General features: G+C 43.8%; 1 protein-coding gene across 5 annotated transcripts in view; it reads right to left on the bottom strand.

The window, feature by feature from the left end:
• Positions 1–22,568, bottom strand: part of AMHR2 (anti-Mullerian hormone receptor type 2) — a 39,008-nt gene extending 16,440 nt beyond the window's left edge. The window contains exons 1-8 of one of the 5 annotated variants that reach the window (XM_061615025.1): positions 22,189–22,568; positions 18,066–18,215; positions 13,572–13,658; positions 12,079–12,218; positions 10,161–10,382; positions 9,002–9,116; positions 5,858–6,018; positions 3,704–3,851 (exon numbers count right to left, since the gene is read on the bottom strand). In XM_061615025.1, the coding sequence (XP_061471009.1) occupies positions 3,704–3,851; positions 5,858–6,018; positions 9,002–9,116; positions 10,161–10,382; positions 12,079–12,218; positions 13,572–13,658; positions 18,066–18,215; positions 22,189–22,444 (1,279 nt within the window). In that variant the 5' untranslated portion in view covers positions 22,445–22,568. The remainder of the gene's footprint in view (positions 1–3,703; positions 3,852–5,857; positions 6,019–9,001; positions 9,117–10,160; positions 10,383–12,078; positions 12,219–13,571; positions 13,659–18,065; positions 18,216–22,188) is intronic. The other 4 variants (XM_061615027.1, XM_061615026.1, XM_061615029.1 and 1 more) reach the window with 4 other exon arrangements.
• Between the last annotated feature and the right edge of the window lie 681 nt (positions 22,569–23,249).

The raw sequence follows: 23,249 nt of genomic DNA, 5'->3' as shown, positions 1-23,249 counted from the left end.
ATAGAATCATTGATAGCTCTACCTGGCTTCCAGGCTTATCCAACACCAGCGACTAAACAAAATAGCAACGGCAGAGCTAGTGGTGGTCTTTGCATCCTCATCTCTGATGATTTGCCAGCAGTGATTCATTTCTTATCGTCTCCATGCGAACACTTTGCCCAAGGTTTGAGGACTGTTAGTGAACTGACGGGCCCACTTATTATTATAAATGTTTACTTTCCTCCTCATAAAGCTAGGACTTTAACCTTAAATAATATTTGGGACCAATTATCTGAATTCCTTGTTCGTGTGGAATGCCAATATCCTGAACATGGAATGATTATCTGTGGGGATTTTAATGCTCGGATGGGCTCTGGTAGCATGAATGAATTCTTATTAAATCATGGCCCAGTCATGTCATACCCTTTAGAACTTAGGACTTCCCGAGACAGAACGTCAAACAAACAAGGGTTGAGGTTAATGGAATTAATCTCTGCCCATCAGTTAATATGTTTACATGACTCTCAGATAGATAAATCTAACGGTGCTTTCACTTATTTTTCCGGCCGGGGAGCCAGCGTAGTAGATTATATGCTGGAGTCTGGTACATTACTCACAAGGGTGGATGGGTTTTTTGTATTGGATAGAATTGAAAGTGACCATTTCCCCCTGTTAACGATTTTAAATCTTTTGCATCCAATGATCTTACAGATACTACCAATCTCAGATGATCTTCAGATCGCAGACTGCAGAGTACACTGGTCTATAAATTTACATTCCCTTATTTGTCAATTTTTTGAGTCATCTACCATTTCCGAAGTTAGGCAGGCAGTTTAGGAATCGAAAATAGATGTTGTCATAGCTTATGAACAAATTATATCTATACTTAAACCAATGCTAATTAAGAAAAATCGCCCTGGCACAACACAGCCCAGGGGCAAAAGCTGGTTTGATCAAGAGTGTAAAATAGCTAAGCGCCAATTAATTAAATTCACTCGTAATTTAATACGGGATCCTACTTCCTTTAAACATCACCAACTTAGCAAGCTGCGCTCTTCATACAAATCATTAATGAGGCATAAAAAAGAAATGTATGTTAGTTTACAGTGGCAGCGACTTTATCAAGCTTGGCTGGATGGCAACGATCGCCTTTTCTGGGAGCTGGTTGCTGCCGGATCTGGTGTCTACAGACATTTTGCGTCTAATAATATTACCCCTTTAAAGTGGAAGGAACATTTTGGTAAGCTATATGCTGCCCCAGTCAAACCTAGTATTGCTTATCCAGTTTACTATGAACCTGTTTCCACTAATTGGCCCCCGGTTACCCCAGCCCATGTTAGAACACTTATTTCTTCATTAAAAAAGGGTAAGGCGCCGGGGGAAGATATGGCCCCCTCTGAACTCTTTATAGAATTCCCAGATTGGTGGGCACCCATCCTGGCTAAACTTTTTACAAAGATCAACAACACAGGTATAATGCCAGATGGATGGAAACAGAGCATAGTTATACCTATTCACAAAAAAGGTAAGAAGAAGGATCCGAACAACTTTTGTCCTGTTAGTTTACTAGACATAGGGGCAAAGTTATATAGTAAGTTCCTTCTACAAAAATTGGAAGAATGGGAAGTGGAAAACCAGATTATCGCTCTGGAACAGGTGGGGTTCCGCAAAGGACAGAGCACATTAGATCATTGTGCCACTCTTTATTTCCTTGCAAGACAATCGGTGGCTGGCCCTACAAAACATCTATACGCCGCTTTTGTTGATCTTGCGGCGGCGTTTGACTCTGTTGATAGAGATCGTTTATGGGCCAAGCTGTTGGGTACTAATATCAACAAACGTCTACTATATCTAATCAAAGAATTATATTCTAATAACACCCTTAAAATTAGAGTGGGTAACAACCTGACTGACCCAATAGCAGTGGGGAAAGGTGTTAGACAAGGCTGCCTGCTGGCGCCTACTCTATTTAATCTATATCTGAATGATACAGTACATGAAATGGAGGGTTTAAAATTTTTTCCACCCTCTGCAGGTAATAGAAAGATCACCACTCTTTTATATGCAGATGATATGATCCTCCTTTCTCTTACTCCTATAGGTTTGAGAAGGCTATTGTCAAAGTTAGACTGCTATTGTAACAACGAAGGCCTGCAAATCAATTATAGGAAAACAAAAATAACGGTTTTCGGCAAGAGATATCAAAAGCATAAATGGTCTATTGGGAACCATCCAATAGACCAATGTAGATCATTTAAGTATCTTGGAATTAACTTTCAAGACACCTTAGCTTGGGAAACTCATTTGTCGGCCATTAAATTGTCGGCCGCTAAAGCAATAGGTTCCTTACTAAAATTTTACAGGACAGAAGGTATGGTGGCCCCAGCTCTAAAAATTTTTCAAAATAAGATTTTGACCCAGATTACATATGGGGTGCCAATTTGGGGTTGGTCAGTACTTTCCTTTTCTGTGTTAGATGCTATCCAAAATAATTTCATTAGACGTCTTTTAAATCTTCCGCCGGGTACCCCATCTGCGCTTTTAAGAGCCGAAACTGGTTTACTCCCAGTTAGCGCTTATATACACAAATCTTTATTACACTACTGGGCTATCTTAGCAAAGTCGTCTTTAAGGATATTGGTGAGATCTTGTTTTGACATGGCAGTAGTAAGTAACTACTGGTCCTCCAAATTTCGGTTGATCCTTTCACAATATCATATTCCCATACATACAATTTCTGAGCTTTATAGGTATAATATACATGACCATATAGTGAATCACTGCGTGTGGCTGGATGGCTTGTCAATTTTAAACTCGAAGTTTTCTAGATGCTACAGTTCATTTAAATTTGATCATAAACTGGCAAATTATTTAACATATCAATTCCCAGTAAAATTAAGATATTCATTTACTGCGTTGAGATTTCAAACTATGACAACTGCATGGTTAGAAGGGCGTTATCAACATACCTCATATGAACAACGCTTATGTATATGCCAAGCTGGGAATGTGGAAGATCTATCTCATTATTTATTTGATTGCCCCATCTACTCCCATCCCAGATCTGTGTTCCTTAATATCTTAATAAACCGCCAAGGGCCTGGCTTGGATGATCATTTTATCCCATTTCTTTTAGGAGATAATGATTATAGGATTTCTTATAATGTGGCTAGATTTGCCTTCGCTGCTCAAAACCTGAGGGCTAAATTCTTAACTACAATGGATTTACAGTCTGCTTAAGGCTTATTGGTTTTAATGTCCTATTTGGGTTTTATTTTTCATTGCAAATTTTAATTGTGTTGTTATTGCTCCACTGATGTTTTAACTTTGTATGCATGTTGCGATGGCCTAAGGCCTGCAATAAAGTGATGATGATGATAGGTATTAGATAATGTTGGCTACTTAATAAGCATTCACTCTGATTGGTTTGTGGAGAGTTTAGATGACAGTTGCATCAAAGCAAGTGGTATCCCGCAGTTTCCAGTGCATTTCCAGATCACTTTCCTAATCACAAAAAGTCAGATATTTTGGGTTTGTTGCACAAGACTGTAACTGCACAACCTGAATGTGCCTGTATGTGATTGAATCCTACCCAAAAATAGCAACAGTGTGGAAGGGCCCAAAATAGGAATAATTGTTGATAAAGGATGAGTGGGTGTTGACCATTGGGATGTGGATGAGCAGTAGTAAGCTGTCTCTTCCACTGTCTCCCTTCCTTCCTCACCTGGGAAGAGAGCAGAGCATCTCATCAGGGATTCCCACAGCACCAGCGCCAGGGAGTAAACATCAGCCTGCCTCAACGCCGAGCCCAAGTCTTGCAGATTCAAGCTCTCGTCCAGAATTTCAGGAGCCATGTAACGTGGGGCCCCTGCCTAGGAAGAATGTGGGTAAATATGACACCAGCTGCTTATGCAAAGTATCCTGTGTGAGATAGGAAATGGCTATGGTTAGACCGTCAGAGTTTGGCACAGCCTGCCCGTGCTGAGCTGGGCCAAAACTAAATTCAGAGAGCCTGTGTAGTGTGGAGAGCCAGTATTGTGTCATGTTTTAGAGTTCTGGACTGCGGCCAGAGAGGCTTGCCTTCAAATCCCTGCTTGATCCCAAAAACACTTGATAACAATGGGCCAGTCACAGTCTATCAGCCTAACCTACCACACAGGGTTGTCATGAAGCTAAACTGGGGGCAATTCTGAGCTCCTTGGAGGAAAGGTGAGATGTAACTGTGAGAGATAAATGCATTCTGTGACCTGAATAAATTAAGCCTGTATGTTGGAGTGGCCTGGAGCTTGGGAGACCAGGGTTCAAATCCTCACTTGGCCATGAGGCTCACTTGGTGACTAACCTACCTTACAGTGTTGTTGTAAGGATAAAATCAGGAGGGGGCAACCCAAGTTTGTATACCACCTTGAGCTCCTTGGAGGAGTAAAGGGGAGATATAAATGTAATAATAAAATAAAATAAAAATATTTTGTTCAATTTTCTTAGTCATACAAAGAGACAAGAGGTTTTGCAAGGCTCTTGTTCTATGCAGCCCACTCTTGGTGGCTCCAACCCACTTTCAGTCAAGGCATGGTAAAATGTTTCCCTACAGTTTCAGTTATAAAGAGAACAACAGCAGGTTGAGCCCATACTGAGGCCACATTCACACCATACATTATTCCACATTAAACAGTCATGGCTTCCCCCCCAAAAATCCTGGGAGGTGTCATTTGTGAAGGGTGCTGAGAATTGTTAGGACACTCATATTCCCCTCACAGAGCTGCAGTTTCCAGGGTAGTTTAACAAACAATCCCTTTTCCCAGAGAACTCTAGAAACTGTAGTTCGATGAGGGGAATAGGGGTCATCTAAAAACTCTCAGCACCCTTCCCAAACTATACTTCCCAGGATTTGGGGGGAAAGTCATTGTTTAATTTGAAATAATAGAGAAATAAATGTACAGTTGAATGTGGTCTAAGGCAGATCTCACTGAAACTATAAGCAACAGAGATCTTCCATACTTCAAGATTATATCTCTTTTTTGGATTCATGTGTAACATATTTGTAATATGTAAATGTATATATTTGTATGTATGTCATGTATGCTTATGTTCTCTGTAACTATGAAGCCCTCACTGTTAGATGGCATCAGCTTTATTAGGAAGGGAGCCTGGCATCTTGTGGGGAAGACAATTTGTGCAGAAAAAATACACTTTCTGTCCAGTGATCATTCTCTAGAAATGAAAGTGGCACTTAAGAATATAGGTGGCCATCTCCTTTCCAAGGCACGTCTATTGTCAACCATGATATCTAGAAACTTGCTTTTAGTTGTTCAGTGTAATTGAGGAATGATAGGATGTACACAGTCCTGGTTATGGACTGGGACAAGGAAACACTCAGAAGGGTTTCCCCCACCACCATTCCAAAACCCACAGCAGCATTCACTGGAGTGGCAGGGTGGGGGAGGCAGAAAGGGGGAATCAATATACCTCTCTGTTTCCTCTGACAGATTCCTGGCATGTGGGAATGCAGGAGCAGAGAGAAATTGCTCAGGGCTGGCTGAAAATATTTGGCTGCCTGAGGCACAGGACAAAATGGTGCCCCCACCCTTTCCATGTACAGAAGCTGACTGGATTGACAGAAGATTCTTACTTCACACTATACCCAGGGTCAGCAGGCTAGCTGAGGGAGTGCCAGACACATGGTGTGCACACAGCTGTGTCCTCCAACACCTCTCTGCCTCCCAGCATTGACTTTGGCAGTTGCCTCACATAGTCTAATGGTGGAACCGGCCCTGCAAATTGGTTGCCCTACTTTCTCCTGCCCAGTATCGCCAAGCTTTGATGCAATTCTTCTCCAACCTACTTCTCATTCAACTCCACCTGTTATTGATGCGGGTACCTTGTGGACGATGCCTTCTGTGGGACCCTCCCTCCACCGCTCATGGCGTGCAGGCAAAGTCATGGCAAGGCCGAAATCAGTGATGACACAGGTCCTGTCCTCCCGCACCAGCACATTCTGGCTGCTTAGATCTCGGTGTGCCACCCCAGGTTTATGCAGACCTGGCATGAAGGGGAAGGGCATTAGCAGCAGCATGATTAATTGAGTTCACCAGCTTAACCCACCATGATGACATCAAAACAATCAACAGCGTAGACAGCACGGGTAGAGGAGGAAGGTCCATAGCTCAGTGGCAGAACACATGAATTGCATGCAAAATGTTCAGCCCCAAGGATTTCCACTAAAAAGATCTTAGAGAGCAGGTGATGCAAAACTTTCTCTCAGCCTGAAGCCCTGAAGAGCTGCAAACTAGTCACTTACTTCCTAGGCTTCTGTACCACTCAATAGCTGAAGTTTTCTGAGCAGTTCTCAATAAAGGTTAAAACCATGAAACAAACCTAAAAGAGAGGTGGGGGAACATGTGTGCCTCTAGATGTTGCTGGACTACAGCTCACATCATCCCTGGTCATTAGCCATGCTGCCTGGGGCTGATGGCTTCCAACAACATCTGGAGGGCCAAATGTTCACCATCTCTGACCTAAAATGTAAAACAGAATAAAAACAGCCCAATACAACCAGCAACAGAGGATAACAGCAGTTTAAAAAATCTAAAGAGCCATAAAATAATTTCAAAAAAGCCTGGGAGAAAAGAGCAAAGCATGGTCAGCAGGCAAGCCTCTCTGGGAAGGGCATTTCATAACCAGGGCACCACCACTGAAAAGGCCTTGTCTTTAGGAATCATCTGCCTCACTTTATTAATCAGGGGCAGCTGGAGGATGGGCACAGAACATGGCTTGAGAGTCCGGGCAGCTACTGCCAGTCTGAGTAGGCAAAACTGGGCTACTCTGAATATAAGGCAGTTTAATAGGAGATACCATTTTTGCTTCTTTTCATAATATTGGAACTCTGAATCAACCAATGAAACTGATGTGCCAGTCAAGTCAAGGATAACAAAGGGGAACACTTCTTCATATTATGAATTACTAACTTACAGAATTGGCTGCCACAAGATGTGTTGATAGCTACTGGCTTACATGACTTTCTTTAAAAAAGGATTAGGCAAATTCATGGAGGGTAAGTCTAGCAAAGGCTCGCTATGATACCTAAATGGAACTTCCATGTTCCAAAGCAGTAAACCTTAATAAATATGTTGTGAATAATTGGAGCAGGCTATTGCTTTCATGCCCGGCTTTGCGAACACATCCAGTGGGCAGCTATTGGACCCAGAATGCTGGACTAGTTTGGCCTTACTTGGACCATAACAAGGCAAGGCAAATATTTGAATCTTAGATATTACTTCTCCCAGGAAAAGTGGAAGGTGGTGAAAGGTCAAGAGAAGATAAACAGTTGAACAGGTATGAAAATTCACCCTAAATCTGTGAGTGGCTCTTGTTGAAAAGTGACTTACTTGTTCAGAAAAAGCACATGGGACTGTATTGTACTTTAGGGACTGTACCATTTTTCACTATACAGTTGTAGGAAATCACATGTGGGGGTGGTGTGTTTATTTTATTATTTAAAAAAAAAAACCAAGATGAGTCCAAAAGGTCCTTCAAATAAAGAAACAGCACTGTTCAGGATTAAAAGGAATGCACAATCCAATCAAACAAATGCAAGACCCATTCAGCTTTTTCTCAGCGTGTAAACTGGCCCAAAGTCACTATGTCTCTCAACTTATATTTCTTATTTTGTACCAGGATGAATAAAGGCAGGCTCAGAGGGAAGTTCTCATGTTTCTGTTTGGATGCTGTAGTATCTAACTAAGCCCTACTCAAAGCAGACCCACTGAACTTAATAGGCCTATTAATTTCAATGGGCCTACTCTAACTAACATTTATTTATTTATTTTTATTTTTATTTATTACATTTATATCCCACCCTTCCTCCTAGAAGGAGCCCAGGGTGGCACACAAAAACACTAAAAACACTCTAAAACATCTTAAAAATGAAAGATTTTAAAACATATTAAAACAAAGCATCTTAAAAATACAATAAAACAAAGCATATTTAAAAATATTTTTTTAAAAAAGCTTTAAAAACATATTAAAAAACTGTTCCAGTATAGACACAGACTGGGATAAGATCTCTACTTACAAGGCGTGTTGAAAGAGGGAGGTCTTCAGTACGTGCCAAAAAGATAACACAGATGGCACCTGTCTAATATTTAAGGGGAGGGAATTCCAAAGCATAGGTGGCACTACACTATTATTTATTTGCTACATTTATATACCGCCCATAGCCGAAGTTCTCTGGGTGGTTTACAGCAAGGTCCGCTTCCTATGTTGTGCGGAAGGGACCTCCTGATAAGATGGTATCTGCAGGAGGGCTTCACCTGCAGAGCACAGTGATCAACTGGGTATATAAGGGGTAGGCAGTCTTTCAGATATGTTGGATGCAACCCTTTGTTGTTGTACCCCAACTCCTATCAGCAGCTTGCCAATGGTCAAGGATGATGGGAGTTGTAGTCCAACAACATCTATAGCAGGGATAGCAGGTATCTCTTACTGCAGGATGGCTCCAGTCTTACAGCACAACCTATGATCCCACACTGGTTTCCCCAGGAAGAGGCCAGTCCAATTTGAAACGCATCAGTGGTCATACAGAATGTAAAATTAAAAAGCTCAATGCGGATTTTGTTTCCATGGAGTTATTACTCCTGCAGATTGGCCTCCTTGTATAGCACCTTGCGTATCAACAAATGAAAAAATGCTTACCATGCTACACTTAAGGAATTTACAAACATAGGAACATAGGAAGCTGCCTTATAGTGAGTCAGACCATCTAGCCCACTATTGTCTACACGGACTGGCAGTGGCTCTCTGGGTTTCAGGCCTGGAAATACCAGGGATTGAACCGGGGACCTTCTGCATGCAAAGCAGGTGCTCTGCCACCAAGCTATGGCCCTTCCCTTCTGCTCTAACTCATAGTCATCTCCGTCCCAGGAGGACAGCTGCCTCAGAAGATTACAAATCTGGGGGAGCTCAAAACCATGGTCCAGCAGGGAAGATGGAGGAGAAGAGCCTCCCTGAGTTCACTGCCTCTTACCTTCCTTCCACAGCTCCGTGTGTAAGAAAGTAAGGCCTCTGGCAAGGGATGACCCTAGCTGGAGAGTGACATCCCAAGAACAAACATGCTGAGTGAGGAACTGCCGCAAGGAGCCCTGCAAAGAGATGAACTCAGTTTAGTAGGCCACAGGTGCATAAACTACTAGGGCAATGTGGCAACTGCAACATCAAGCGATGGCTTGTATGCGTGACTCACAGAACTAACAGGCCTGTTGACCGTGAGACAACTAGGCCTTAATTGGGGTTGTATTCCTTGAACTGTTTCCTCTGGCATGACCTAAGAAAAGCTTTGCCTCTTGATCATCTGTCAATATTCCCCCTCATATACTTTCAGGTAAGGCTACCCGAGACCCTGGCATAAAGAAATTAATAATATCATTGTTTATTCTGATTGTGGATAATATGGGTTAAGAGCATAAGAAGAGCCCTGCTGGATCAGGCCAAGGGCCCATCTAGTCCAGCAATCTGTTCTCACAGTGCCAACCAGAAGCCCCTATGGGATGCCTACAAGCAAGTAGGACATGAGCACTATAGCAGGGTTACAGGATTTGGGATCTACAATGCAGAATTAATTATACATATTAAGCAAATTCACCAGACTATTATGCACAATCATGTATTCTGCTTCTGAGATTCAGGTTTTAAAAGAATATGGTTATAGTTGGAAGGAGGGAGGGGCTGCTAGAGCCTTAGCAACAGAAGAAAGGGAGGGATTAATGTGCCATAGGGATATTAGAGGGAGAATACTGGCCACGGGTGAGTGACAGGTCTTGATGTTCATTCTCATTCTCCTCTAGTATTTGAAATTGCAGCAGACACTACCCATATATTTACAAACATTTCTCGATGGTCTTAAGGTCTAGAAATGTGTCCATTTTTAGAAAGAGTAAACTGAGAATCCAATGGTGCTGAATTTTGTCTGGGAAATTCCAAATATCTACCTTATAAGACAAGATGGTGAGCACGTAAAATATACAGAGCCCTGACAATGTTGTGCTTGTAATCAGGCAAACAAACATGTGCATTATTATATGCAGGCAAACATGTACTTGCAGGCACAGCTATAAATGGCAATTTGTATGCACAATTGCTTGGGCACAACCTGAATCATGTCAGTCATTCCTGTGCATGGCACTCACCAATGGGTATAATGTTAGCACCAGGAGGCCCCCCTGTTCCTTGTTTGGACCGCTACATCCAGCAGCCACAAGTTGTACCACATTGTCATGGCTCATCAGCGGGAGGCTGTGCACAGCCCACTCAGATGCAAATTGCTGGAAACACGAAAAGGCTTTGATGGCCACGGGCTGCTGGTGGAATGTGCCTTGCCACAGCTGGGAGTACTGTCCATTTTGGAGAACCTGTTGGTTCAAAAGAATCAGGAGTGAAGAAGCCTTCCTCACCCTAGTGTCCTCCAGATGCTTGGGACCGCAACTCCCATAACCCCAGCTACCGTGACCAATGGACAGAGATTGTGGGAGTTGTAGTCCAAAACATCTGGAGGGCACCAGGTTGGGGAAGGCTGGCATAAATTTTAGAATATACTGCATAACTCTAAGCAAAGTCATGTATAACAGATCACATTATTCTTCAACTGCACAATTCAAGCACAGCAAACTCTTAATCTGGGAGACATTTTTAAACTAAGCATATGTTTCATCCCATGTGACAGTGTTACAAACTGTGCAAGCTTCTAGTCCTTGTGGATGTGAAAACGTATGTATGCAATGTCTGGGAAAATCTCAGAAGACAGAAGTGAAGGGACCCTTAAGGCATATCTACATTACAAACTTAACAGTCAAGGCTTCTCCCTCTTTCTCCACCCCCACCCCCTAAAAAAGAATTCTGGGAAGGGTAACTTTGTGCTTGTGCTCAGCGTTTTCTGAGTTCACTCATTCACAGAAGTAATATTCTCTACATATTTTCACAGATGAAGTTTAAATCAGACTTTGCTCAGATTGGTTTGTAACATGAACGTAAACAAAGGCTGGGACATATATTCAATCTGAAAATGGCTATCAGATTAAAAACTTTCACACCTGGCACAAATAGTCCACAAGTCATCAAAGGGTGCTTTCTTTCCCTTTGGGTGTCTTTTGGGGCAGCGCTGCCATCACATGGCAAGCTTTCTCTTCAGCAATTTGTGACAAAGAAATACAACGTCTGGAGGGCACTGAACTTCTCATATGCTATTGATGTGTCATCATTTGATAGGTCATTATTTTGCAGAAAGCCAAGGAGAGCCATTATGAGTAATGCAAATTCTGGCCAATGTCAGGATTACAACTGCATTACAAAACAAGGAAGAAGGAGTATCTTTAACCTTCCATAAAGCAATTTGGATTGCAAGGTGAATGCAAAAAGTCATGGGGGTCATGTAGCATGGTCAGATGCAAAAGAGTACAGGGCCTCTGCATCTTTAATAACCTACACCTGCTGAAATTCCCTCTTTTGCACAACTCAGGGTGCAGGAGCTGTATCCTCTTTTGCACATTTGTGTGTGTCAGTCAGAAGGCTCATTTCCATTACAAATGTTTCTCATCTGCTTCATCTTCCTCATTAAGAACCTTTGTAGAATACAAGAGGCTTAAAGTTTAATTATGCCTGGGGTTTTTTTAACGGCCTTCTCAGTTACACACTCTGATATCGCAAAGCCTATTAACTGTGAGGACAGGCTGCTCATAGAATGTCCCTTGTCATGTTATCTCCTGAAGCCACCACCCTTTTCATGCCTTCTCACAGACGCTGCTACCTTTTGGGGACCAGTGAGCACATTGGGAATTTTGAGAAAGTGCCGTGGGCACCACACACAAAATGCCAGATATGGGGTGTGTGGCAAAACACAGAATGGCTACCACACCTAAAAGAGCAGAAAACGAGACAAGAGCACAACATCTTGTTGAATTTTGAGGAAATAGTAAATATCTGTTCATGGGTGCTATGGTAGGTACTGGCAGGTCCCCTGGCACCTGTGGGCACCAGGTTGCCAACCTCCTATGGATACAGCAAGTAAGCTGTGAGTGACCATGTGGGACTATGACCTTCTGCAACTGATACCTGAAGAAACTGGAGATCTGGAAGCTCCTCCCTGGGCAGTTTTCTCTCAGCTTTTGGCTCTGGGCCTGTGGTGACCTCGGTGAGCTCCTCAGTTTCTTCTGGTCTGAAGACCATTGCAGGGACTTTCCACAGCCTTACAACTAGAAGGAGAGAAGAAGATATTTTCCCTGCAGCAACACATGTGCCCCCAAATGATCTGAGACCTGTGTCTTGTACGAATTCTGTAAATGTTCATATATTTGCCTAATCTGCTCGCAGTGGGGAGGAACAAAGCACAAGGCAATGCAGCACCACACTCTTGGTCTACTAGCAGTCTTCCTCAACCTCCCCACGCCCAGCCTTCAAAGTTCACTATACATTCCTCACATCTCTTGGCTAGTTTTGAAGAAATGAAGCACTGATATTTCTTCTTGAAATGAAAGGCGGTACTTAAATAGATAAGTAGGTGCAAGAAATTTGATCCTTTAGAAAGAAAGCTAATTCTGTACCCGGTATTAATTTATAGGATCACAGCATAGACCTGATCTTCAGTTGTGCAGCCAGCACAGTGCACATCGGCCTTGCCATCATCCCCTTCTCCCATGCAGGTGGAGCCCGGGCTTATAACTGCTGCATGAGAGTGCCTTTGTTTCTCAAAACCAAAATGTGTTATGTGCACTTCTTCTCCTAATGTAATGTCTAAAACAACAACAGCGCAGTGTGGGAAATAAGAGGTCCTCTGAGAACACCTAAATGCTAGAGTGTTCCAGATCATGCCAGGTTCCAGATCACATGGAAGACTTACCACATACAGTTCTACATGCAGAACCGCTCTCCATGCAGACTGTTTGCGCTGTACACACACACATCAGGGTCAGGGCTAGTCAGTACCCACAAAGCTGGGGGCAGGGTTAGTCAGCAGCCCATCTCCACTTCTCTCTCTCTCACTGATAGAAAATGTGGCTATTCAAGGATTGGCTTTTATACATGTGCAGTGTTGGCTTCAGATTGTTGGAGGACTTTGGGCAAGTGTCCCTCAGTGGGCTCCCTCCTCCCTGAGCGGGCTCACCTTCTTGCCACCATTGCCACTGCTGGTTCACTTGCTCTCTCCCTCTGGGCCCAATCTACATCACTACCTAGGAGACAGTAAAGTCAAGTGGAGGTCATTGCTTGCATGGTTGGAGAGGGGAGGTAAACAGGCAGCAACAGCAAGGAAGAGGAGGAGCAGAGCTAGTAGGTTCTGGGGATCTGCAGTGGTCCCCTGCCAGTGTGTGGGCACTGGCAGGTGCCCAGCAATGCCAACTCCTAGTACCAGCTCTGTGTATACATATGGGTTTGCCATGCAAGGCAAGCAGAGAATCTACCATTGCCATTCTCTGATCAGGCTGTAAGTGTGCTCTCCTCTTCTCCCATCTCACGTTCAATGTTGTTGGGCAGCCAACCCTTATTCCAAATATCTTGCACACATACACACTAAAAACAAACAAACAAAAACCTTTCTTCAGTCACAATACCTAGAAACATCAGACAGCCTAGGAAGAACAGGACAGCACAGGATGCGAGAAACCAGCTTGTCCCACTGGAACTGGGCAAGGACTCAGCTGCAGAGATAAGAGGAGGAGGTCACAAAAATCTACGCCGCGATAGGAAAATCGGTACAGCACATTCCAGATGCGAGAGCAGAATCTCTTGTAACCTATTTCCCACGAAATAACGGTGCGTCCTTCCAAGCCTCCTGGCTCAAAGCCGTGGGCGCCCATCCCATCAGCCACTCCTCCACACCTCCAGGTGCTTGTGGGCCTCTGCCTCTCCATCACCAGGACCTCTCTGCCAACCCTGGAATCATCTTCCTTCCATCCCCAGTGGACTTTCCTCTGATGTTTTAATTAAAATTAAAAGCAAGGGGAAAGGACATCTCCCACTTTGTGAGCCAACATTCCTGCATCCTCCCCATAGCCTTCCAACGTTTGAAGGCCACACTGGGGCACTCTAATGCTCTGGCGGGGAGGAGGGGAAAGCCCCGGAGAGGGGTAGGCACTGGACTGTCTGCGTCGGAAATGTAGTCACTGTAAAGGGGCCAAAAAAAGAGCTACTTGGATTTTTGACTGCAGAGCAGAACCGAGCAGTCCCTGGCTTATCCAAACTTGTCCAGCCAAAAAAGAAGTGACAGTGTGCAGCCCTTAGAAGTTCTGGCTGGAGCTGATGGGAGTCGTGGCTCCAAACAGATTGAGGGGGCCTGGCTGGTAAAGGCTGCATTATACTGCAAGCTCCTTGGGGGCAGGGGCCTGCATTTCGCTTCTGCTGTTGTGCAAAGAGAATATACACTGTATAAATAAATGTTAAAAAGCACGGGGTTGTGTTAGTTGCAAAGCTATCTTCAATTTTGCAAAGCAAGGCCTAGTTTGTTTCCTTTCTTTATCTCACCAGGGTGTAACGCTCCTGAGGGGAGAAGAATATTCTACAGAGTCTGGTTTCTCTGTCTCATTCATTTGTTACTGGGATTGTATGCAAAACGGATTGCTCTCAGCAAAGCTAGATTACTAGAAAGACTCAGGTTCAAGTCCTCACTAAGCCATGAAGCTCATTGTATGATCCTGGGCCAAATAATATATCGCAGCCTAAGTGCTTCTGTAACTATGGAATGCTTTAAAAGAAATGAGGGTGCCACAGCATCTGATTGTCCCGATGTGCAATACTCTGGACAAGAGGCTACTGCAAGGACAGAATATGGAGAAACCGATTGGTTCCCCATTGAAAAGGGTGTGAGACGGGTATTTTATCACCCTATTTGTTTAATCTATACACAGAACATATAATATGGAAAGCAGGATTGGACCAAGATGAAGGAGGAGTGAAAATTGGAAGGAGAAACGTAAATAATTTAAGATATAATGACAATACCATACTGCTAGCAGAAACCACTAATGATTTGAAATGAACACTGATGAAAGTTAAAGAGGAAAGCACAAAAGCAGGACTACAGCTGAATGTCAAAAAGACTAAAGTACTGACAACAGAAGATTTATGTAACTTTACAGTTGACAATGAGGACATTGAACTTGTCAAGGATTATCAATACCTTGGCACAATCATTAACCAAAATGGAGACAATAGTCAAGAAATCAGAAGAAGGCTAGGACTGGGCAGGGCAGCTATGAGAGAACTAGAAAAGTACCTCAAATGCAATGTATCACTGAACACTAAAGTCAGGCTCATTCAGGCCATGGTATTCCCTGTCTCTAAGTATGGATGTGAAAGTTGGACAGTGAAAAAAGCAGATAAGAGAATAATCAACTCATTTGAAATGTAGTGTTGGAGGAGCACTTTACGCATACCATGGACTGCAAAAAAGACAAATAATTAGAACAAATTAAACCAGAACTATCACTAGAAGCTAAAATGATGAAACTGAGGTTATCATACTTTGGACACATAATGAGAAGACACGATTCACTAGAAAAGACAATAATGCTGGGGAAAACAGAAGGGAGTAGAAAAAGAGGAAAGCCAAACAAGAGATGGATTGATTCCATAAAGGAAGTCACAGACCTGAACTTACAAGATCTGAACTGGGTGGTTCACGACAGATGCTATTGGAGATCGCTGATTCATAGGGTTGCCACAAGTCGTAATCAACTTGAAGGCATAACAAGTGCTTCTGCATGCCTGATTGTTTTAATAGCAGCAACAAAAAGGTGTTGCTGTTTCTAAATTCGATTGTTGAAATGAAGAAAATTTGGGAGAGAGGAGGAGAAACCAGGAATTATTTGTGTTTTGGGTTATGAGATCAGTTCTGGTTCCAAAAACAAATTCCTGGGCTGAGCATGCACCCAGAGAGACACTCTAGTCCTTAATTCTAAGTGCACAAAAGTCCCTCTCTGCCATCATTTGTCATCTGACTCTGGCTGGTGGATCTATAAATTCTAGTAAGAAACAAAAAATATTAATCAAGCCTGAAGTCTGCCTGTTCCTGGCCTTATCTACCTCACAGGGTTGTAGAGGCAGTAAAAATGTACTCCTCCTTGATCTCCTTGGAAGAAGGATAGGATATAATTATAACAAATAAATTAAATAAATACTCAAATACAGCCCCTGTTTAAACCTTTATCCTTGTTTGGTTAAATTACACTAGATTCTGCTCAAGCTCAGTTAACATAAGCCTACATATAGTGCCTTGTTTGGGCCTGAATGCCTAAGCCTGAAAAAGACAGTGTTCTCCATTCTCACCAGCTGCAAGTCAAGCTGTTGTTTAAAAAAGCACAAGAATAGGCTAGGCCATTTTTTCTGTTAAGAAGGCAACTTCTAAGACCTTCAAGCACACCATATGTCCCTATTCCTCTCTCCCCCACCCTCCTTTGAACTACCCCACCACCACCGCCCTTTAGCAGAAGAGAGCATACTGTGAGACAGTCTGTTATGCAATTGTCACATTTAGGGGGACTTGAAGGGATGTTTTCTGAACAAAGGAGAGCCCCACCTCAGACCAGCTTTGAAAATCCCTGCCTTAGAAATCCCAGGCATGGAAGGTAGGTCAAATTAATGTTCAGAAGAACTCTTGAGTAAGAATTAAAACCAAGGGCCACTTAACACTTTTAAGAGCTGGCCATAACATGTTGACATTTGATTTTATCAGTATCTTTAATTAATATTTTATATTGTTTTATGGAAACTACTTAGAGGCTTTTGTTGATTTAAGAGGTATATAAATATTGTCAAGTAAAACAAATAAAATAAATAAAACAACCTAAAGTAGAGAAAGGTGGCTGATTTAGGCCATAGGTTCTGGGTGCCACTAAGTGAATCCAATTATTTTGTTAGCACTGGAGAGGAAAGACGTTTCATTTTTCTGTCTCAAGTGCCAAAGTTTCTTAAGTGGAGTTTTCAGTGAAAATATGTGTTTTTCCTCTGGGGCTGCATATGCACCTACATTTAAAGTACATTTCCCCCCCAAAAGAATCCTGGGAATTAGATTGTTACGGGTGCTGGGAATTGTAGATCTGTGGTGGGTAAACTACAGTTCCCAGGATTCCTTGGGGGCAGGGGGAAATGTGCTTTAAATGTATGGTATGCATGCAGAGACTATGCACACTCACGTGGGAACTATGGCCAAACCCAGCATCCCGTGCCATGAGCCCATGCCCATGTTAAACATACTTTTGTTGTGATGCTTGCATGTGTACATAGAACCACAGAATAGAATCATAGAGCTGGAAGGAACCTCAAAGGTCATCTAGTCCAACCCCATGTCAATTCAGGGAATCCATTCATGCTAGGTGACCATCTAGCCTCTGATTAAAATCCTCTAATGAAGGAGAGTATAGAATCCACCACCTTCTCTCCTGGGGCTCTTTTTCACATTCCACTCTTGTCCAGCTCTGGTGACATAGTCCACCACCTTCCGAGGCAAGTCTATTCTACCACCAAATCAGGAAGTTCTTCCTAATGTTTGCCCGAAATCCCCTTCCTTGTCATTTGGACCCAATGATTTGTGTCCTATCTCTGCAGCAACAGAAAACAAATCTGCTCAATTGTCTATGTGACAGCCCTTCAGACATTTGAAGACAGCTATATTGCTAAAAATGAGATGTATAACATATAACTGACACATCTAACCATTCTGAAATGTCAGTGACACAAGGGTCTCTGTGTAGGTAAAAAAGGAACACAGGGATGTCACCCAAACCTTCTCATGGAGTCATTTTTTAGAATATGGATACATCCTGCCTAGTTCTTTCCAAACGTTAGGAAAAACCTCTTGATGGAATGAGCTGTTGGGCAGTGAAACAAGATGTCTCAGAAGGTGGTGGACTGAATCACTACTGAACGAGCCTTCAGTGGTGCCATTTGCTTTAAATGTATGGTGTTACAGTTAGGATTGCACTGTTATCTCCCTACCACCACCACCACCTTAATGGTTCCCTGTGGCAGTTCATAAACTCCGCCTCCTTCTCCTCCAGCCATTCCTTCCTGTAGCTCCCCATTGACCCCTGACTCCACAGGCCTCTTACCCTGCCTCTTTCCAGGCCCAACGTGGCTGATATTAGCATTGCACAAATCAGAATTGCACACACAGGACAAGGTAACAGCTTTGGCATCCTCAACAGATTGAGATTCACAGGCTGGAGAATCACAGGGTTCTTTTTCGTTAATCCAGCAACCTGGATGGGCAGAGGAGAGGAATGGAGAATAGGGAGAGGAGAGAGGCCAGAGAAACAATAATCAGGGTAGGGTTGCCAGGTCGGAAACATCCAAAAATCTGAGAAAATGGGGGCGGGCCCTAGTGACATCATGGGGCGGGCCCAAGTGATGTCATGGGGTGGGCCCTAGTGATGTCATGGGGTGGGCCCTAGTGATGTCATGGGGTGGGCCCTAGTGATGTCATTAAGCATGATACATTATCAACCACAGTTGCTTGGAGCATACCATTCAAAAAAAATTATCTGATTGGAAATTAAAATAGAAATCTTACCTAAAAGAGGGTGTTCCTAGGTCCAGCTGAAGTGACAAGGTCATTCCTTCTCACAAGTTTAGGGAGCATGGATGCAAAATGGAAATGGACTGCCTTTGTCGATCCCGAATAGGGTTTTCATGGTAAGCGGTATTCAGAGGTGGTTTACTATTGTCGTCCTCTGAGGCTGAGAGGCACTGACTGGTCCAAGGTAGGGTTGCCAGGTTCCTGGCCTGAGACCAGAGCTTGGAAAAGTTACCTTTTTTGAACTACAACTCCCATCAGCCCAATCCAGTGGCCATGCTGGCTGGGGCTGATGGGAGTTGTAGTTCAAAAAAAGTAACTTTTCCAAGATCTGCCTGAGACTGATCCTGTATCTTTAGGAGAAGAGAAAAACAGCCAAGTGCAGGTGTCCTTGCAACCCTGTAATGAGAAAAAACACAAGGTGGAATTCTTCCTTCCCCCTGCACAACTTTTAAAGATACAGAGGACCTCTTGGTTGCCAGGCCCAGCCTCAAAGAGGTCTTCTTTATCTTTAAAAGTTATGCAGGGAGAAGGGAGAATTCCACGTTGTGGTTTTTCTCATTACAGGGTTGCAAGAACACCTGCACTTGGCTGTTTTTCTCTTCTCCTAAAGATACAGGATCAGTCTCAGGCAGGAACCTGGCAACCCTAGACTCCAAGGTCACCCAGTGAGCTTCATGGCTGTGTGAGGATTCGAACCCTGGTCTGCCAGGTCATAGTTGAACACCTTTAGGGAACATTTAATCTAGTTTACTTGCTTCTGGCAAGAAGGATTTACATGCCCTCAGGCCAGGCCACTGTAGGAAGAAAGGAGCTTAGTGTTGCAGAGATGTTACATGGGAGCACAAATGGATGCTGTAGTTTGTCATGGTTGGTGGGAACTCTAACTGCAAGGGGGAAACTACTAGCGTTACCAGGTATCCGGCAAATCGCCGGAGTCTCCAGCCCCGCCCTTACTCTACTGACCACCTCACCCCCATGTAGTTTAATCTCCGGCTTTTGTGGACTCCCAGACACGCCTCCTTCCTTTGCCCCCCCCTCCTTTGCACGCAGGCATGCACATGCAGGGAAAGGACTCCATTCGCCTTCCCAAACACTATCTCGCATTCTCATTGGCTGCCCCTAAAATGTATTGGGTCAATCAGAAAAAGACTTCATCTTATTTTTCTGTTCTAAACATCTTAGGGCAGAGACCCATCTTTTCTGCTTGCCATACACTGCATTAATTATTATTTATAATAATCTGCAATTGCTAGGGGCATTATCAGGGGAGGTTGAGCCCTGGGTCTTTTCTGCTAGACCAGATCTGCTGCTCCCCACTTTTTGAAAACACATGTTTATTTTTATTTTGCTCATAGGGCAGCAAACTGCAGTGCCAGTGAGATCCCAGGCTGCATACACACCATACATTTAAAGTGTGAGGCTTCCCACAAAGAATTGTGGGAAATGTAGTTTACCCCTCACAGAGCTAAAATTTCAAGCACCCTTAACAAACAACAGTTCCCAGGATTCTTTGGGGAAGGAGAAACGTGCTTTAAATATAGTGTGTGTACACACACTATTTTAATTTGCCCAGAAGCACTGTATACATTTATGCAGATTTTTACCCAGAGTCTTTCAAGAACCTAGTAACCAGGGGTGTAGTCGTCCAGGGTCTCGGGGAGTCTTAGATGCCTTACTTTTTTGGGAGCAGGGTCTCAGCAGAATCCCTGTGTTTCCAGCATTCTATGAGTCAATCAACATGACAGGGGAGTGTGTTAGCCACGTAGAAGAGTCTTCTTGCATGCGTCCCTGTCATTTCCTGCTGATTGGAGCCAAGCAGAGTAAAAGGAGGTAAGGGACTGAGCAGACTCTTCTCAGTAGCTAATACACTCCCCTTTCATGCCTATAGGCTCCTAGGGACCTCTGTTGTAGAAGAATGCATTAACAAGGATCTCATTCTCAACCCAGCAGCAGAAGGGGGAAAGGTGGGAGGGGTGTGGCTGTGACTTTCATGAAGGGACCCTGCACTCCTGAATTTGCCACTGCATTGCTGCTAGCAACACCCTTGGCCATTAGATGCAAGTAACAGTCTCCCAGCCCTTTTGGCTAAAGGGTGGGGTATAAATGCCTTAAATAAATAAACACAAAAAGCAGCTACTCAGAGGAAAGCTTCAGCAGAGGATTAAAGGTTGTTTTCACCACTGCCATCCAATTAAATCATCCCCCACTTCTTGCTACAAACCAATACATGTCTACTCAGCTCCACTGGGTTCAATGGGACTTACTCCCAGGTAAGTGTGTATTGGATTGTAGCTTAGTTACAAGCTTTGAACTAACTTCAGCTATTTAATTGTTTACACATGATCAGGTGTGTAGGTGTATAAATTCCTTTAAAATTTTGTGGTTTTGGCTCTGGTAAGTTTACCACTGGCAACCTTATGTTCTTTTATTTCAATTTAAAAAAGGGGGGGCTTTGCTTCTTCTTTTTTTAGGCCTTCTGGATGGTTCTGAATTGCAGCTCCCCAGGACCAGAAGCATAATTGGAAGTCCTATGGTTCCCTATGCCTGGTGTATTCCTTCCATGTGTTAATTTTTATTTTTTATTTTGTTTTGGTATTGGGGCCCTACTTGTTAGCTTCCAGAGGAAACTAAGGCAGCTCACAGCAAGAATTAATGCACAGCCAACTCACATTTAAAGTGCATGACTTCCCCCAAAGAATCCTTGGAAGTGTAGCCTGTTACCCTCACAACTATGTTGTGAGTTACACCAGTTCTAACAGACAGAGAACTGAGGCTAAGACAGAGCAGTATGTTCAAGGCTGTCCTAGGAAGTCCACGGCTGTACTGGGATTTGAATTTGGGTCTCTGTGTCTTGCTAGCAACCCAAAATAGCAGAACTCAGGAGCTGATTTCCACTATTCATCCCATCCGACCCACACCTGAGCCATCCCTCTCTTAGCCCTTGTGGGGCCCGGGCCCTTTCCCACACATAGGGTTGTTTTCAACTAAGTGCAACTCAGAGTAGACCCATTGCAATTAATTAACATAAGTTAGTCATGTCTTATCAACTTCAATTAATCTGCTCTGAGTAGGACTAGCATTGAATACCGTCCATGTTTTGTAGGGACTGAGATTCACATAAATGACCTTTTGCCTCTTGACCCATAGTCGTCCCATATCCTGATTCATAGCCCTGCATTTGGACATTGCACTGGGCCCCTATGTCTCCCCTCTCTATCCATCTTTGCTGGTTTGTCCTAAAGCTGTGCTCAGACCACATTAAGAATCTGAGAGTAGAACCTCAGACAGGAAAGAATGCATTGTGCAGATCAGTTGCCCAAGGCCAAAGACTTGACTGAGACATTTTGATCCATATGTGAAATTCATTTGCCTCCCTTCAGCTACTACACAACTCTTTGGGTTCCTAGCCCACAGCATCCAGAATCTGCCATGTTATTTCCCCGTCTCTCCCTCCACTGATGGCAGCAAAACAGAACTCCTCCTGTATCTATATACTGTGTCAGGCAGGGGTGGGTAACCTCAGACCCTGGAGCCAAATGTGCCCCTCCAGGCTTCTCCATCTGGCCCTCAGGACTGTCCCTAGGCTACATCCCATACCTTGTACTCCAAGTGTTTTTGCCTGGTTCGAGTAGCTCCTCCAGCTGCAATTGGCCTACCTTGTAATTTGGCCACGAGATGCCCTTGAGTCAGGTTCCAGATGCCAAAACAGCACTGGTTGTGAGGGCACTGAATGGTGCCATTATGGCCGTCTTCCAAGATTAAACCCCGGAAATGCTGCAAACCCTCCATCACAGCATTGGATCCATAGGAGATGCAGCTCCGGTTCTTACTCAGGGCACCAACGCTCATCCTTTCACATCCCAGCACGACCAGCAAGGCAGCTAGTCTCCAGATCAGGCTGTGGGACCCCATCTGCTTCCCAAGAGCAAACTTAGCATGCCTGCCTTGGCGTCCCTCCTCCGGGCCCAGGTGGGAAGGACTTGGCCAGCTCCAGTGTGTGGGATGGGGCTGGCTGCTGTCAGCTAGTGACCGCAAGCAGTGAAGCCGAGGGAGGCACTGCGTAGAGCCAAGGAAGGACAAGATGAATCTCCAGTGGGGCTGTCTTTATTCCTAGCATAGTGGGCTAATTGCTTCTAAGCCACTGTACAAAAACACAAGGCAGCTGCATTCATCCATCTCTCTGCAAACTCAAGGAGGGGATCTCAGATGCCCTCGCCTGGGGTGGCAGCTAGGCAGGCCGGTAGCATCATTGCAGATGTTACAGTATATATGTACAGGAGAAGAGACAAATAGATTGTTAGTAGGTGAAGCAAGATTCTCAACAGTATTGAAAGCCCCACTCAGATGGGTATGCTCAAGATTAAATTACAAATGCACACATACACTCAGCACTGCACGCTAACATAATAGTGGGATCATTTTTATTTATTCTTCATAAAAGCCATAGAAGTATGATCAGATCAACACCCTCTCCCAGAGGAAAGGGTTTTGTGCCTCTGGCATGCATACATATTATATATAACTGCTTAGGTGTGTAGAGGTGGTTAATAGGCCAGAAATATGGATGATGTTGAGAAACAAAATCTGCTCCATCTGGAGCTTTTGAACCAGGGCAGCCCCACATAAAGTGCATTACAGTTATCCAGCCTCGAGGTTACCAATGCATAGACTACAGAGATCAGGCAATCCCTGTCCAGGAATGGCCATAGCTGATGAG

The sequence above is a fragment of the Rhineura floridana genome, chromosome 3, assembly GCF_030035675.1.
Source record: "Rhineura floridana isolate rRhiFlo1 chromosome 3, rRhiFlo1.hap2, whole genome shotgun sequence".
Taxonomy (NCBI): domain Eukaryota; kingdom Metazoa; phylum Chordata; class Lepidosauria; order Squamata; family Rhineuridae; genus Rhineura; species Rhineura floridana.
This window is presented reverse-complemented; position numbering and strand designations above follow the sequence as displayed.